General features: G+C 40.8%; 1 protein-coding gene across 3 annotated transcripts in view; it reads left to right on the plus strand.

Annotated features, from left to right (window-relative positions):
* ZNF236 (zinc finger protein 236) overlaps positions 1-18,637 on the plus strand; it is a 118,034-nt gene that overhangs the window by 68,571 nt on the left and 30,826 nt on the right. For all 3 annotated transcript variants that reach the window (XM_045527678.1, XM_045527679.1, XM_045527677.1), the window contains 8 exons: positions 1,537-1,678; positions 2,277-2,537; positions 4,585-4,838; positions 7,250-7,348; positions 8,189-8,340; positions 9,466-9,569; positions 13,360-13,511; positions 15,283-15,495. In XM_045527678.1, coding sequence (XP_045383634.1) covers positions 1,537-1,678; positions 2,277-2,537; positions 4,585-4,838; positions 7,250-7,348; positions 8,189-8,340; positions 9,466-9,569; positions 13,360-13,511; positions 15,283-15,495 — 1,377 coding nt within the window. The remainder of the gene's footprint in view (positions 1-1,536; positions 1,679-2,276; positions 2,538-4,584; positions 4,839-7,249; positions 7,349-8,188; positions 8,341-9,465; positions 9,570-13,359; positions 13,512-15,282; positions 15,496-18,637) is intronic.

Raw genomic sequence — 18,637 nt, forward strand, 5'->3', positions numbered from 1 at the left:
GTTTCTTTAGATATAAAATCATGGCATCTATAAATAAGGATAATTTGACTTCTTCCTTTCCAATTCGGATGCCCTTTTTTCTTTCTGTTTGTTGCTCTAGCTAGAACTTACAGTACTGTGTTCAATCACAGTGGTGAGAGCAGGCATCCTTGTCTTGTTCCAGATCTTGAAGCAGAGGCTTTCAGTTTTTCTCCATTCAGTATGATACTAGCTTAGGTCTGTCCTAAATGACTTTTACTGTGTTGAGGTAAGTTCCTTATATATCCAGTTTTTTGAGAGTTTTTATCATGAAGCGATGTTGAATTTTATCAGATGCTTTTTCAGCATCAGTTGAAAATGATCATAAAAATTTTTGTTCTTCATTCTGTTGGTATGTCACATTGATTGATTTGCATATGTCGAACCATCTTGGCATCGCTGAAAAGAATCCCACTTGATCATGTTGAATAATTTTTTTAAATATGTTGTTGAGTTTGATTTGCTAGTATTTTGTTGAGGATTTTTGCACCTATGTGCATCAGGGATATTGGCCTGTAGTTTTCTTTTTTTGTTGTGTCTTTGGCTTTGGTATCAGGATGACAACAGGTCTCGAACAATGTGTTTGGGAATATTCTCTCCTCCCCAATGTTTTGGAATAGCTTAAGTGGGGTTGGTATTAATTCTTTGAATGCTTAGTAGAGGTCAGCGGTGACGCCGTCACGTCCTGGACTTTTCCTTGGTGGGAGACTGTTCATTCCTGCTTGTGTCTTGTCACTTGTTATCGGTTTGTTCAGGTTTTGGATTCTCCTTGGTTCAGTCTTAGTAGGTGTAGGTTGCATGGGTGTAGGAATTCATCCATGTCTTCTAGATTTTCCAATTTATTGGCATGTAGTTGCTTATAGTACTTTGGGTTTCTGCAGTATCAGTTGTAATGTCTCCTTTTTCATCTCTGATTTTATTTATTTGAGTCTGCTTTCTTTTTCTTAGTCTGACTAAAGGTATGTCAATTTTGTTTATCTTTTCGAGAAACCAATTTTTTGCTTCATTGTTCTTTTGTATTTTTTTGTTTTAATATCATTTATTTCTGCTCTGAGCTTTATTATTCTACTAATTTTGGGTTTGTTTTGCTCTTGTTTTTCTAGTTCTTTGAGATGCATTGGTAGGTTGTTCATTTGAAGCTTTTCTGCATTTTTGATGTAGGCACTTTATTGCCATAAACTTTCCTCCTATTACTGTTTTTGCTGTATCCAGTAGGTTTTGATATATGGTGTTTTCATTTGTTTGGTTAAAGTTTTAAATTTTCTTCTTAATCTCTTCATTGACCCACTGATTGTTTAGGAGCATGCTGTTTAATTTCCATGTGTTTGAATAGTTTCTAATTTTTCTCTTTTTATTGATTTCTTGTTGTATTACATTGTGATCAGAGAAAATACTTGATCTTGACTAACACATCAGGATTTTACTCTTCTGGGTAAAGCAGTTGGCTTGTGATGTTCAGTTTTATGAGTAGCATTGACAGGGAATTATTCCCTGTTCTTTTTTTTTGTTTGTTTGTAGGTCTTATCCAGCCCATTCCAAGAAACCAGTTTTTCCAAAGTTATTTTAATAATAATTTTGTAAATGAAGCAGATAGACCGTACAAGTGTTTTTATTGTCATCGTGCATATAAAAAATCCTGCCACCTTAAACAACACATCAGGTAAGGTAACAGATTCAGAGATGGAAATTTAGTAGGATAACAGTGATTTAGTGATCTGGTGACTTCTAGAAGTATTTAGGATTGTCGTGTTAGCTTTTGGTATTGAAAATGTCACATTTGACTCTAAAATATTTATTGATAATTGCTATTTTTATTTAGTATCTTGACTGAAGTATTTTACTTAGAAATTGCCACTGAAGTTTATTTATATGTCCATTATATTTCAGTGTTTGCAATTTCCAGGAAATATCAAAGAAACATTTGGTTTATTTCTTTAGAATAATGTTTACATTTTTCAGGTGTATTCCTGAGTTTAGATTAATTTTTGGTGCAATTGTGAAAAAAAAGTAGAAACTTGATCATGGGAGACAGTGTAATGTCATGAACGAGTGTCAAACTCGGGTTCTAGTTTTATCTCTTCCGGCAAGTCACTTAACCCGTCTGTCTCTGGTTTCCTCACCTGTGAAATGTGGAGAGCTACATCTTTGCTGCTTAGCTTAAAAAATGTGATGGACAAGTGAAATACAAAACGTGTATTCTAGTTGTAAAGCATTATAAAAGTGTAAGAAACTTATTCATTAAAATTTTATTTTTTTAGGTCACATACAGGTGAAAAACCTTTTAAATGTTCTCAATGTGGGAGAGGCTTTGTTTCTGCAGGAGTGCTCAAAGCACACGTCCGAACGCACACGGGACTAAAGTCTTACAAGTGTCTGATCTGTAACGGAGCGTTCACTACCGGTGGTAGCTTAAGGCGACACATGGGTATACATAATGATCTTCGTCCCTACATGTGTCCCTATTGCCAAAAAACATTTAAGACCTCACTGAATTGCAAAAAGCACATGAAAACCCATAGGTAGGTATAATTCTGATGGTCACTTTTTGTAATCTCTGTAATTCCTAGATCATGATGAGGAATGTTTTTAGGAAAAATGGTCTTTGCTTCTTATATTATTATTTCTGCCTTGTATTATTTCTGCCAAGGCAGAAATAGGCTAAAGAAACTTAAGTATCAGTGTCTAAGGATCTGATGAGAGCCATAGACTAAAACATTAACATTTCTGTTTTAAATTTAACATTGAAGGAGTTTATATTGGGCTAAATGCTTTGTAAGCTCTCTTTTAAAGTTGATAGTTGATAATTAGATGAAATGCTAGATTATGTCTAGTACAATCTGGTAGTGAAGGTTTTAAAAAAGAGACTCTTAACTGACTCTTTGATTTCTAGGTATATTATCAATGACTCTGCATGGTGATTATTCTACTTTGTTTATTGGAAAAGAACATATGTTTTAGATATTCCGTCATTCAATCTCACTTACATTTTTGCTTAATTGGAAGGGTAGCTCATCTCCAAATGGAGGGAATCCGAGAGAGTCGTTTCTGACTAGAGCTGAGGCCCATTAGGCGAGTGTTCCTGCGAAGCCGCAGCACATCCCAGGAGGTGGGGAAGTAAGAGTCAGTGGGCCTGTCACGGAAGAATATTAAACCTGCTGCCCCAGAACATTGGCTTCTGGACAGTGTTTGAACTCAGATTTGTCTGCCCAGATGTTCCCTACAAAACAAAACACCAAGTATCAGAATAAGTTATTTGCTATAGATGATTTTTTGTGTGTGGGGGACATTATCAATCTGGTGCCTAAGCACACTTGCCAGAAGAGACGTCTTTGATTTTGCCACTGTTGACTACTCAGCCCAGAAGCCCACCTGCTGTGTGAGGCCATCTGGAAACCACGATACTGCAGGTGTTCCATGGTGGCTCCTGACATTTACGCATCCTGCTGTACTGCACTGTATGGAGGAAGTGTTGTGCTGTGCAGGTGTCTGGGAACGGTGGGCTCCATGTGTGCGTAGGTGCTCTGGATGCTGTATCTCTGCTCGTTGTAGTGGATGATGGGCCCCCAGTGGGCCCAAGAGCTTACCATTCTAGGAGGATGGAGCCTGGGGACTGGCTTGCTCAGGGGCCTGTTAAATCTATTTCTCCCTGTCAGGAAGCCAGGCCTTTACGATGCGTTTTTTGTGGCAGTGTTGGGAGTCTGGGTGTTACACCCTTGTTTATGGACCCAATGGCCAGTGGTACAATGGCTAGGTCACCTTTATTAAGTGGAGTATTGTTGGGCGTTGTTTGTTGTGGGTTACACTGAGGGACATATGCAGGGGGTTAACGTCAGACTTTTAGGTGACAATCAAAAGACTGATCTGCCTGTCCCATTGCAGAGCTGGGGTGCTTTGCTCTTATAGACTGTGTGCACTTCGAATCTGCCTGCAAGGAGAGGGTAGACCCAGTGTGCATCCCTTGGTTTGAAGTGTTGGGAATGCCCCTAATACCATGTACACTTACATCAAAGAGAGGTATAAAAGGTTACTGTAGTAAAATTCCATGGAAAAAGCAAACAAGCAAACAGAAAACAGGCCTCCACCAGTTACCATGTGAGACGCATCTCCGGGGAGGGTGGCAGTGCCAGGCGTCACCCACCCTCTCTGTGCCCCACGCTCAGTTATGATATTCAGGCCACTCTTTGAAGCCACTGCCTCACTTAGTGCAATTCTGTTTCTGAATACTTGAACTCATCACAGAATTTGAATTGGGAGAGTGTCATTTTTAAACATGTGGCATCTTTTTAATGTTTTAGAACTTTAAAAAATTCTGATTTGTGTTGTCCTCCACCCTCAAGTTGTCTTTGTGTGCAGTAGCCTGTGAAAGCACTTGAGCTAGGACAGCAGGAGTTTTCTTTCGTTATTCATAGTGTTTCATTTTTACCTGGATTGCCATCATGTCTTCAAAATGAAATAATTTAAGAATAGAAAATGTTGTTTAGTAAATTAAAACTTTCACAGTAGTATCCCATGTAAGTAACTGTCAATAGCATCTAATCTTACGAATTGCTGTTGATTTTCCTGAAGATACGAACTTGCCCAGCAGCTCCAGCAGCATCAGGACGCGGCCTCGATAGACGAGAGCACCGTGGACCAGCAGAGCGTGCAGGTCTCCACTCAGATGCAGGTGGAGATTGAGAGCGGGGGGCTGCCCCAGCCCGCAGAGGTGGTCGCAGCCAACCCCGAGGCCATGCTGGACCTGGAGCCGCAGCACGTGGTAGGCACGGAGGAGGCAGGGCTTGGTCAGCAGCTGACAGACCAGCCTCTGGACCCAGACGAAGGTGAATGTTTCAGGATGCTGGACTTTGAGGAGGATCCCACAGAGTTTGGCAGCCCTTCACCTCACGGCAGTCGTATTGCTCTCTCTCGTCCTGACTTTCCACGTCTCAGTATGTGACTGCGTAGTATGTGCTCCTACATTGTGCTGTGCAGTATGCGTGTGTGCGTGTGTGAGATATTGAATATTTTATATCATCCCATGTACTCTTTTGTGTAATTAAAAATTGTTTTAATTGACAAATAATAATTGTACATATTCATGGGGTACCTAGTGATGTTTCGATACATACGATGTTTAGTGATCAGATCAGGGTAATTAGCATATCCATCATCTCAAACATTTACCATGTCTTTGTGCTAAGAACATTCAATATCCTTCTAGCTGTTTGGAACTATATATTATCGTTAACTGTAGTCATGCTACAGTGGTATAGAACAGTACTGCTGGTTCCTCCCATCTATCTAGCTGTGGTTTTGTATCTTTTGATAAATCTCTCCCTATCCCCCCTTCCCTCTGCTCTTCCCAGCCTCTGAATCCTCTGTTCTACCTTGTACTGCCATGAGATCAATTTCATTTTTAGCTTCCATGTATGAATGAGAACATGGGGTGTTTTCCTTTCTGTTCCTGGCTTATTTCACTTAACATGATGTCCTTCAGTTCCATCCATGTTGCCGAGAACAACATGATTTCATTCTTTTCTATGGGCTGCAGTAAACATGGGGGTGCGGATATCTCTTTGGTATACTGATTTCCTTTCCTTTAAATACATGCCCAGTAGTGGGGTTGCTGGGTCCTATGGTAGTTCTGTTTGTAGTTCTTTGAAGAATCTCCATACTGTTCTGCTTAGTGGCTGTACTAGTTTGCATTCCCACCAAATGTGGGTCAGAGTTCCCTTTTCTCCGCATCCTTGCCAGCATTTGTTGTTTTTTTGTCTTTTTGATAATGGCTATTCTGGGGTGAGATGATACCTCACTGTAGTTTTGACTTACATTTCCCTGATGATTAGTGATTTTGAACATTTTTTTCATATGTTTCTTGGCCATTTATGTGTTGTCTTTTGCAAAATGTCTGTTCAGATCATTTGCCTATATTTCTTACCCATATTTTAAAAGGGTTGCCTTTTTTTCTGCTATTGAGATATTTGAGTTCCTTGTATATTCTGGATATCAATCCCTTGATAGATGAGTAGTTTGCAGATATTTCCTCCAATTCTGTAAGTTGTCTTTTCACTCTGTTTATTGTTTCCTTTGCTGTGTAGAAGCCTTTAAGTTTGATATAATACCATTTGTTTGTTTTTGCTTTTGTTGCCTGTGCTTTTGAGGTCTTATTCATAAAATCTTTGCTAAGACCACTGTCCTAAAGTATTTTCCCTATGTTTTCTTGTAGTTTTATTGTTTAGTTTTATTGTTTTGGGTCTTAGATTTGAGTCTTTAAAACATTTTGATTAAAATCTACTAAATCCACTTTGATTTACATCGGCAAAAGCTACTGTCCATGTTTTGGTGTAAGTGCTTCAGTTTTTTTCCCCGTATAAATGTGTACGGGTGTGTGTGTGTGTGCATGAATGTTTCATACGCATGTAGGATTACAGAAATAGGGTCTTTCTGTGCAGACTTTTTTATAACCTACTTTTATTCCTTAATGCATTGTGAACATCTTTCCTTTCATGTGTCCATCTGTATGGTCATTAGTGTTCTGTCACACTCTGAGTGGAGAATCACAGCCTAATGCAGGTCAGCGTGTTCGTTAAGGGTCTGCAGTGGGACCAGGCTCCTGGGCCAGAACACAAAGCGCACGTGGCTTCCTTGGTCAGTGACGTCGGACGGAACGAGCGCTGGCCTGACCGCAGCCTGGCACAGGCTTCTTGGACAGGCCTGTCCACACAGTCTGTTGACCAGTTTGCTGTTTTGTTTATGGATGTCCCCCCAATTTTTTAGTTTATGGGCAGGATTGTGTATTTTTTATGTCCTATGAAGCCTGGAACAACACACACCAAAAAGGTTCTAAATGGTTATTGAATATGATTGCACTGTGGAATATGACTTTATGAGACAATGTCTAAGCTTGAGGACAAACTGTAAAGACTTTAAGTTATGATATTTTGAAAACACAAAGATAATGCTTTAGCCATATTATAATTCTAATATAATTATAGTTCAACACAATTATAATTTTATTATAATTTAATTATATGATTATAAACTATAAATTATAATAAAATTATAATTGTATTGAATTATAATTGATATATAATATTATAATTTTATATGTATGTATATATCTCCTTCCTATTGTCTTTCCAAAATAAGGAGGCTGATTTTTGAAATCTCACCAGCGTGTCCTTTTGGGCAGTTGGTAGGTGTGAAGTGACTTCCAAATGTGTGAGTCCCTGGTTTGCATTCTTCCCACTAGATGGGTTTGTGGCTGCGCAGGACCCTCTGCGGGGGCACGTGGATCAGTTTGAAGAACAGACTCCCCAGCAGCCCTTCGAACCAGCAGGGCTGTCCCAAGGTCAGTGGTGGGTTTTCAGTGAAATTTGCAAGTGAGCTGTACCTGGGTTGGGTTTAGTTTTACAACAGCCTTAGGTGTTTTCTCTTAAGGCCCTTCTAAAATTTATGGTTTCAAACCAAATAACTTTTGGCATGTATTGTAGAATTTTTTAAAATTGATACATACTATTTTGTGGTCTGCTCAGATCTTTCATTACCATTCAACACAGTTTCCAGTGAAGAAAAGGTGCTTGAGTAGAAATTGGGACTTCGTGGTGACTGGAAGCGTAGGCTGGTCTGTACAGCCTGCGCGGTGGCCACATGTGCTGAGTGCAGCCTCCTGCCTGCGAGCAAATGATTTCAGAGCCTGCCGATAAAAACTATGCCTCTTCTAACTCAGAAAGCAGAAATGCATCTGTAGACATTTTTTTTTTTTTTTTTTTTGAGACACTCACTCTGTCGCCCAGGCTAGAGTGCCATGGCGTCACCTTAGCTCACAGCAACCTCAAACTCCTGGGCTCAAGTGATCCTCCTGCCTCAGCCTCCCGAGTAGCTGGGACTACAGGCATGTGCCACCATGCCTGGTTAATTTTTTTTTATATATATTTTTGGTTGTCCATATAATTTCTTTCTATTTTTAGTAGAGACAAGGTCTCGCTCTTGCTCAGGCTGGTCTCGAACTCCTGACCTTGAGCAATCTACCCATCTCGGCTTCCGATAGTGCTACAATTACAGGTGTGAGCCACCGTGCCCGGCCCCTTTAGACATTTTTTACTTACAAACCCAACCTTTTTTTTTTTCTTAAACTTTTTTGTATAACTCTAATATTCTTTGTAGAACTCCTTTTTCTAATTTATTTCAGATTTTACAGTGACTGATACGTACAATCAACAGACGCAGTTTCCACCTGTTCAACAGCTGCAAGATTCCAGCACACTTGAGTCTCAGGCCCTCTCCACGAGTTTCCACCAGCCAAACCTACTGCCGGTCCCTACCTCTGATACGATCAACGTGGTGAGTATTGACAGAGGGATACATACTCATCACTATTTAGCAGATGCTATTTTATTTTTATTTGTGGAATCTTAAATATGTTAGGAGGAAAATATATTGAATGTCAACATACTAAAAATAAATATTCAAATGCGTCTTTAAAAAGTTTCTTACTCAAGTTGGAGACATGGAAGTGTTTTTTGTTTTTTCTGCTTTTGGAAAATTTTTTATAGTGATGAAAATGATTGACCAATCGACTGTTATCTCTCTTGAAAATCCACTGCTGTTAGCTTTGCCCAGTGGTAGGCCTGGACCCTGGAGTGAAAACCTTCGAGCATTTCTCTATAGCTAGAAATGGTGTAACTGACAGCAGATGCTGCGTCTGGGTGGTTCCGTAAGCAGCTTGCCCTTTACTCCAGGGCTCTCTGAATGAAACCACACACACTCATGCAGCTGTTGTGGCGGAGTGGGCGTTGTCTGATGGGTGGTGGAAGTCAGGCAAACAAGTGAGAAATAGGCCCTCGCTTACAGAAACACGCACGTGCTGCACAGAGGTAGGTACTCCACCATTGACATTGTCCTGCGACTGTCCCTGGCTTCTAAACATCAGCTCACCCTCCACCTAGTGTGAGCGTGGGTGTATGTTGGAGGGGTCCCTGCTGTGCCAGCCTGGGCCGTGGTGCCCGTGTCAGGAAGGGCTGGGGTTAGTGCGGCTGCTCGGTGCATGCAGGATGCCCTTCCTCGAGGTGGAGAACATACTCTCCTTCTCCCCAGTGTTTTTCGTGACAAGAAGAGACTTAATATTTTCTGAAAGTAGGATTTTTATTCACTGTCATAAGACTAGAGTAGGTGAAAGAGTAATCTCTGATTACGATGTATAAGAATATATATCCAAGAATCATTTTCATGGTTGATTAAACTTTGTATTAAAGTAAGTTAATAGAAAATAAATCAGTATTAATGAAATCTGTGTAAATGAGTTTGATTATTGCTCTGGCTCAAATGATTGCAGTAGACTTCTTGGTGTTTCTCCCTTTTAAATCTGCATTTTATGGATGTTCTTATCCTTGGTTCTTAGTTGTCGAATGTGTTATATTTATTCATAGATACTCAAGCAGCTTGCTTTATACTTCTCTTAAATTTTAGACAACTCGTTTGATTCAAGAGTCATCCCGAGAGGAACTTGACCTGCAGACGCAGCGTCCCCAGACCCTGGAGGACAGCGAGGATCAAAGCAGGCGCTCGTACAGGTGGTTTTCCCCACAGCCCAGCTCAGCTCGTCACCGCTCCCAGCAGCACAGTGCTGACCGCGCCTGTATTGTTCGACGGCTTTGCGATTTCATTCTCTCACAGCTCTGTGAAATCGTGTCCATTCCCATCCACATTTTATAAATAAAGGATCTGAGACAAAGAGGTTAATTAACCTGCTAAAATTTCTACTGCCAATAAGTGACAGGGCCAGAAATTTGGATGTGACAGTCCTCTCCAACCTGCGCATTTACGTTACTCTGCTCTGGCATTCTGTCCCTGCTTTAAGTCACTATTATCACGTTTTCAGAAATAACTTAAATTTATATTGTGCCTTTTTGTCTGAGACTCCTTATATGCTTTACAACATGTGTGCCAGGGCACAGCATGGTTATAAAGACAGCTACTTAGATGCATTCGTCTACTCAGCAGCTTGCATTCAAATTATTATGAGTTTATTTTTATTTTTAGAGATAGGGTCTTGCTGTGCCGCCGAGGCTGGAGTGCAGTGGCACAATGACAGCTCAATGTAACCTTGAACTCCTGGGCTCAAGTGATTTTTCCCACTTCACTCTCCCAAGTAGTTGGGACTAAAGGCATAAACCACCACAACTGACTAATTTTTAAATTATTTGTAGAGTCAGGATCTTACTGTATTGCCCAGGCTGGTCTCAAACTCCTGGCCTCAAGTGATCCTCTCACCTTGGCCTCCCAAAGTGGTGGGATTACAGGCGTGAACCACTGCACCTGGACTCTATTTTTATGACATTAAAGATAAATATATATGTAATAAAAATTAAAATGGTTATTGTTTTTTACAGAGATAGTCTTGGCTTTATAATATTTTAATAATTTTATCATTTGCTTAAAATGCTTTTTTTCCCAGAGCCATTTAACAAAAACTATGTCTCATTACCTTATAATCACTCTCAAAAACCGATGAGCCACCATACCTCAAAGGAATGATCTTAATTAAGATTTTTGAAAATGCATAGGTTTTGCTCTTATTATTAGCACATAACTTTTGAGAGGCTAAGTGGCTCCTTTGTTTCATTTACATAGGATTTGTTTAGATCTTAGGTACTTGAACCAGCATTCTTATGCATTAGATTCTTCACCTTCAGAAGGGTACTATCCTGAGATCTTCATGAGTTTGCAATTTCAAAAATATATGAGAATAGTATTATTAATTTGGGGTCCGCATATTCTGCAGGGATGCACACAGGTGAACTTCAGGACTTCTGTGACTCTCCTGATACTCTATTCATACTTTTATTTATTCAGCATGTATTTGTTTGCCAATGTCTAGTTTGGGATTTTGCCATTGTTATTTTTGTGTGCGATTAATTTAATATTCTCATGTGATTCCTTCATGGCATCTGCTCAGGCATTACTGGACTTTTAGCCACGTATCATTCATCCATTTATTTAACTATTTGACATTTATTAAAGACCTGATATGTGCTGAGCACTAGGGTTGTATTAGTGAGCAAAACAGAAACAAAGTCAGCTCTTGTGGAGTTAACATTCTATCAGAAGAGTTAATCAGCAGAATGACAGGTAAACTGCAGTAGATGGAACGTGGCTACGTGCCGTGGGGAAGGATGCAGCAGGAAGGGGGTGCTGGGTGCCACATGTTAGCTGATTGAAGAGTCGTCATTGCTGTTGAAAGAAATGATCATAAATTCTGGATGTATTTTATTCCATAAAACCTGGATAGAAGGTAGAACCTACAGGATTTATTGTAGGTCAAGATGTGAGAGAAATAAAAGAGCTAAGGATGGCTACTAGGATTTGATCTCAACAACTGTAAGGATGAAACTACTATTGTCTGGAAAGGGGGGACCCTCAGAGGAGCAGGTTTTGGTGTGAAGACCAAGGTTTGGTTTGGAGTCAGGAGGGTTGATGTTTGAGAAGAAATGGCACCTAGGCAGTTCTTTCCACCAGATTGGAATTAGGGGAGCGGTTCAGGCTGGCAGTGCCCATGTAGGAGTTATCAGCATGGACGGTATGTAATGCTGAGGAGGTGCATGTCCAAGAAAGAAAGTGGCTCGAAGATTGTGCCCCGGTCCCTCCACTCAGAGCTGGGCACAGAGAGAGAGGAAGAGCCAGCCTTGGACGTGGAGACGGGGGAGAACTCAGAGGGAAATGCTTACGTGCATGTATGTCTCTTTGAGGAGAGGATACGTAGCTTTCTTCGGATTCGCTAAGAGATGAGAGATTCTGCTCCAACACATTAAGAAACAGGGGCTCTGTGGCCTATAGTTTTCCCCATTAAGTATTATTATACAACAAAGTAGAGAACAGCGCAGCTCCGCAGAGATGTGTGTGCTGGGCCGGCTGGCTTCAGACAAGCTGTTCTGTGGATACTGTCCCTGGGAACTCAGCATGTTTCCCAGTCCTTTCCGGCCAGTCCCAGTTGAGGAAGACGCCTCCCAGGGTTGGGATGGGGGTCAGCTGGGACGCTGCGCACCACTGCCTGAAACAAGGGTGCCCTATACGATGTTGGTGTAGTGTCAGCTGCGGTGAACTGGGCTGTTATCAGAATAACTGGAAGAGTAACTGTGGTTGGCAGAGCAGGCAGGTGTGCTCTAGGCACAGAGAGTGGACAGCTTGGCGCAGGCAGAGAAGGGTCCATCTTGTGTGCACAGAGCTCCGTTCTCGAGGTGGGCAGACGCGGGCGGGGAGGCCAGGGTTAGCAGGGCCCAGGCGGCTCAGGGCCTGCTGGTCAGACGGTTCTCTGAAGGGTGAGCTGTTTCTCTCTACATCATAGCCAGTGTTGTTTTGGTGATGGTGGTTGGTTTTAATGAATAGATGTGACTGTTTTGAAAAGCTTACTTTCCTTAGTAGAGAACCTTTTCTTGTAGATTGGAGTGGTTTAATGGTACTCAATTCTGCAAACAGATTTCCTGCCACAGACATGTAGACCAGAATCAATCCCTATTTCATTTGCAGACTTATCTTTTTAAAATCTGTGGTGAATATTGTTTGCTTGCTTTCTATTTTTAATAGAGAGCTTCACCAAACCAAATGTGTCCATGAGAGTGACCTTTCAGTATGTATGTGCACTTCTCAGTCATCAGTTCAGTTTAGCCTTTAGCGGAGCATCGGTCGCGTCCATGTGGGCACCCAGTCTGGACTGGAGGTCGGAGTGCAGGGACTTCACTAACTTCCCAGCGTCCTGATGAAATAAGCTTTTACTAGCACACGAGTAGGAATTTTGAAATGTATCATTATTTTAATCCTTAAAGTAATTTTCATCTATTCAGTAACGATCGTGGGGGAAATAATACTGCATATTTATATGTTGTTCAGAATAACTGTAGTACAGTCTGTTTTGTATTTTATAAACCAAAGGAGTGTGTGAATCAGCACATAGACTCAGTAGTGATGCTGACTCTGGAGCAGTGGAAGATTTCACATGTCTAGTGACCTAGTAAAGAAAGTAGCACATAACGAATTTTCTTCCTGTTATCTTTAGAGAAAGTTTCTAATTCATCAAATATTATGTGTGCTGGGGAATTATAGGATTTACTAATTTTGAAATAAAAAATTCATTTAGGACTACAAACATTCTGAGCAGATTTTGATCTAAGAAATTACTATTGCTAGTATTTTATAATTTTTTAAATGTTAGAGAGGACATGAGCACGCCTAGATTCCGTAACAATTAAGCCTGAATGTGTAATCCTTGTTGGTGAAGCTTACTAGCTTTTCTTCCATTCCCAGATGTCATGTTTGTAACTGTGCTGTGAATGACTGTGGCCTGAGCTCTGCATGTTCGGTTTGCAGGTGTGACTACTGCAGCAAAGGCTTCAAGAAGTCCAGCCACCTGAAGCAGCACGTGCGGTCACACACGGGAGAGAAGCCCTACAAGTGCAAGCTCTGTGGGCGCGGCTTCGTCTCCTCCGGGGTCCTTAAGTCCCATGAGAAGACACACACAGGTCATTGTTTGACTTACGCTTGGCCATTATGTCTGTTGTGGCTTTTTTCTTTGCTAATTTTAATAAAACAGTCTTATTGAGCTATAATCCACATTCCGTTCAGTTCACCCATGTACAGTATGCAGTTCAGTGGTTTTTAGTGTGTTCACAGAGTTCTGCAGCCATCATCACTGTCTAATTTCAGGACATTTTTATCACACCCAAAAGAAATTCTGTGCCCATTAGTAGTCACTCCCCATTTCCCCCCAGCACTGCAACCCTAGACAGCTGCTGGTCTGACTCTGTCTTTACAGACTTGCCTGTTCTGGACATTTCACGTATTAATAGATGGACTCACCTGAGACGTGGCATGTTGTGCCTGGGTCTTCCCTCAGCGCAGCCGTGCACACTGCACCCACGCTGCAGCATGTGTCAGTGTTGGTACCTGACACTCCACTGCAGGGAGTGGATACACACCACATTCTGTGTGTCCACTCCTCAGCTGGTGGACGTTTGTTTCCATCTCCTGGCTATGCACAGTCCCTCTGTGAACGTTGTGTACAGGTTTTTGTGTGGACATGTCTTCATTTCTGTACCTAGGAGTGAAATTGTTTGGGCACGTGATACCTCAGTTAAAACTTCCGAGTTTGCCAAACTGTTTTCCCAAGTGGCTGCACCATTTTACACACCAACTAGCACACTCCACACCCTCACCAAAGGTTACAATTGCTTGTCTTTTTTGTGGTTGTTTGTCTTTTTGATGACCATCCGCATGGGCATGACGTAGTCTCTCGTGGTGGTTTTGATTTGTGTTTCTCCAGTAGCCAGTGACCTTGAACATCTTTGCATGTGCTTATTGAGAAATGTCCATTCTAATTCTATGCCCATTTTTAAAATAGATTGTCTAATTATTATTGAGTTGTAAGAGGTTTTTTAATCTATTTGGCTGCTGACCTTTATCAGATATATGGCTTGAAGTTAAATATATTTTTAACGTATTACTTTTATCTGTCAATGCCTTCAATATATTTGATATATTAATTACATATATATGTTTAATATCAGTGTGTATTTTGTACAAGACTTTATTTGAAAATGAATGTATATCACTTAGAAACAGGCATATAAAAGAAGGAAAAGTGTTACTGACTAGTCCATAGGTCGGTGACTGGAAAATGGTTTTAGTGGCTGTTGGGAAGAATGTCTGAGAGCAGTTTATGTGTTGCCTCGACGGCCCTGCCAAAGAGGCAGAGAGAAGCAATGCATGACTTCTGCAGGTGCAGGGGGAGGAAAGACAGGGAAAAGAAGAAAATCCCCTTCCTAGGTACTTACTGACTTCTGTGTCCTTGGTCCAGAGGAGAGAGAGTCTTCTGTATGGACTTTATTTGAAAATAAAGCTGTGCATAGGCTTTATCCTATTCCTTAGGGCCTAATCTATGTCATTGGCTGTGGGAATGATGAAAGGTAGATTTGAAAAAACGTTTTTGGGGTAGAATCCACAAACACGTGGCCAGTTTAAGTGTCAAAGACTGAGGGCAGGAAGGACTTGAATTGTTTTGGGAAATGTGACTCCTCAGAGGCTGTTGATTACAGTGGAGAAGGCAGTGAGATTTGTGTCTGTTTCCATGTTCTTAACACTGTTCAATTCCTAGAACTTGGACCACAGCAAATAAACTGTCTTCAGATTTGTGACTTACTGAACATATCTTTGTTTGCATTTGACTGCTGTGGTTTTAAGGTAATGAAATGCGGTTTTCCCAACCCCTGCTTTCTGTCATTTCTGCCGTCACAGGGGTCAAGGCGTTCACCTGCAGCGTCTGCAACGCCTCCTTCACCACCAACGGCAGCCTCACGCGGCACATGGCCACACACATGAGCATGAAGCCTTACAAGTGTCCGTTTTGTGAGGAGGGCTTTCGCACCACGGTTCACTGTAAAAAGCACATGAAGAGACACCAGACAGTCCCCTCTGCTGTGTCGGCCACTGGAGAGACAGAAGGAGGAGGTATTTCTCATTCGTTGATTCAAGGCTTATTAACCAGATGCTAATTTAGTAATACATTAATTTATAAGTCACTTTGAGTATTTTAACCTGGCTGTGTACATCTTAAGCTCAGTAGCAAGCACCTTGAATTTAAAAAAATTAATTAATTTTATTTTCTAATTATTATGAAGCCTTATGTGCTCTTGGGAGAAAAATTCAGAGAGGCACGATAAAAGAAAACGTCTGCTGGTGCTAATCACCACACACTGAATTATTAATAGTATCCACTCTAACACTGTATTCTTCCGACTCTGCTTCCGCATTCATGTAGGTAGGGATTTTAATTTTTTAACAAATATGATATCATGCTATATACAGTGTTAAAATCTGCTTAATTTTCCCTCTACTGAAGTTTATGTATTATGGGCATATTTAATATATTAAACACAGATCAGTTCAAATGACTACATGGAATTTTATTGTATTACTTTGATGGATATGTAGCTAATATCCAGTCTTTCACTGAAATGGTAGTAACATTTTTGGAGTACTTTAACCCTTGGCAAAACCTGTTACCATTACATTATCTCATTTAAGTGACAAGACACTGTATAGTTTGAGAGATTAATCTCATTTTGTACATGAGCCAAGTAAACATTAGACAAGTTGATTTGTCCAAGTTCCATATCAAGTGGAATTCTAAGAATACTATCTTTGTGCTTATGCTTTTTATATTTATCTGATGGCATCTTTTTAGTAAATTCCACAAGTGACACTTCAGTGTTAAGAATGTGCACATTTTGCCTCTTGGCACAGGATGCCAGCACAGTGTCAGGGCTTTTAAAACCAGCGTTAGCTCTCACAGCCATGAGTCCCGCTGATCTGAGTGCACACTGTGGAGCTGCACTTCTGCCTGTGCCACGGCCAGCGCTGTCCTGTCCTGGCACAGTTGGTGCTCCGTGTTTGTCTCACGGGTCTTGTGTCCCTGACGGTGTGGAGATAGAGGTGCTGTCGTCTGGGTGTTGTCCTCAAGACCCGACTGCTGGTGGCTCCGTGGCTCTCTTCCCAGGGGCTGATGCCTGTACTTGCTCTGTACCCGTCTGACCTCAAGGTCACTGCAAGACCTCTCAAGTCCCTAATGTGTTAGGCTGAAATGATGGCAGTGTAGCTTTCTCTTATGTTTTGAGGACTAAGTCTTTGCAATTTGCCTAACCTACCTTAAAGTAACAAAAACTCTGACTGTATCCATGGCCAGAGCCTCAGCCCACCTCATTTCCTCAGTAGAGAATTCTGAATATCCAAGTTTCTAACCTGCTGTGCTTAGTGAAATGGTTCAGACTTTTCAATCTGATGGTACTTAGCAAATCTTTAATTTCATTTTTAAAATTGTGTCATAAGAATTAGTAAAATTTAAAAAGATAATAACTCTTTTCCTTCGAATGAACTAAAGAATATAGGCTATCCAGGCATTATTTCTAGACCCATGTGGTTTGGAGAGTGTTAACTAGTCACCCTGGACACGTTATCCTCCACCTAATTACATATTCCTTCCCATCCATTAATGAAGCTCCTAATGCCATTGAATCTCTGCTGTTAGGATTGACTGGGGGCTTTGTTCAGGCTTCCTCGCTACTACATATGTATTCAGATACACCTGTATGTATTTTGCTTTCTTCTTTTGGATCACTGGGGGGAAAAAAACAAAAAAATTTTTACTAACTCTCTTGTCCACAGGAGAAAAGTCACTTGTTAAATTGTGTCATTTTACGCAAACCTAGAGCTTTGTAATTGGATTTAATTCCCTGACGTTTATGGTGACATTACCCTGTTTGACCAAACACGTGCCACCCTGTTGTGTCTTCTGCTCTTTGTGCTTAAGTTCACTGCCCTTTCTTCCCTCATGTCTGTACTAGATTGATTATGTTCTTGGTTACTTAAGAAATTTTAACACAGTTATCTCTGTATTTCTTTGTGAGTGTTGGTGGGGACCAGTATTTATAACCTGCCCTCAAATCTGTCTGGATTTTACTGAAACAATGTGGGAGCTAAAGCTCACTGTGTTTTTTCTGGGATTTCTACCATATGGGTGTTAACCTAGGGAATCCGTCCTCCGTGACTGACTCCCCCAACCCACCCTCTTCCTCTACTTCCCTCTTTCTCCTGCCCTCCTTCCTGCCCTCCCATTTACCCTTTGGTTTTTTAATTCACTAATTTGGCTTCAGCTGTTCATTTTGCTATTTAATATTTCTGTTTTAAGGTTTTTTTAGTCATTTGTGCACTAATGACCTCCCTGCTCTCAGCCAAATGTTTTTTTTGTTCCCTGTTACGATTTAATAGCAGTGTATTCTTGTTTTTAATCAATTGTAATATATCCTTACATTTCATTGAGAGAATATGTAGGTATATAATTGTTTCTCGGTGTCTGTGAGGGATTCATTCCAGGACCTGCAGATACCAAAACCCTAAGTCCATGGATGCTCAAGACCCTGATGTACAGTGGCCTCGTAGTATTTGCATGCAATGTCCCCATATCTGCCTGTATGCTTTAAATCATCTCTGGATTGCTTGTGATACCGAGTACAACGTAAATGCTGTGGAAACAGTTGCTTTATTGTTCAGAGAATAATAATAAGAAAAGGTCTGTGCATGTTTAGTACAGATGCAACCATTTTTTTTTTAATGTTTTCAATGTGTGGTTGGTTGAACCCACAGGTGTGGCTCCCACGGTTGTGGAGGACTGGCTGTGTATGTTTTTTTAAGTTTTATTTTCTTCTTTACAGTAAGTCTTTTTAATTGGGGGCTATTTGCTAATTTATCAATTTGGTCTGCCATTTGCAGGCTTCTGATTTTTTTAATCTGATGATAATTCATTTTTTTGTCTATGATAATGAAAGAGCCTCTGTGTTTGTGAATACTGGTAGCTTGTGCGGACACTGACGATTTCAGAGCTCACAGCTCGTTGGCAGTAAGGGGTGGAAGTAGATCTTTATTCATAGGACCTTCTGAATGTTGGTGACAGCTCCCCAACACGTCCTTCACCTGGGTGTTTTCATTCATGATCTTTCTCAATTTCTCAATAGAATGGGTGGGAGCAACTCTCTACCATTTTTTTTTTTTAAAGTACTATATGGTTTTATTTATTTATTTATTTATTTATTTTGAG

This window comes from Lemur catta, chromosome 16, assembly GCF_020740605.2.
Source record: "Lemur catta isolate mLemCat1 chromosome 16, mLemCat1.pri, whole genome shotgun sequence".
Taxonomy (NCBI): Eukaryota; Metazoa; Chordata; class Mammalia; order Primates; family Lemuridae; genus Lemur; species Lemur catta.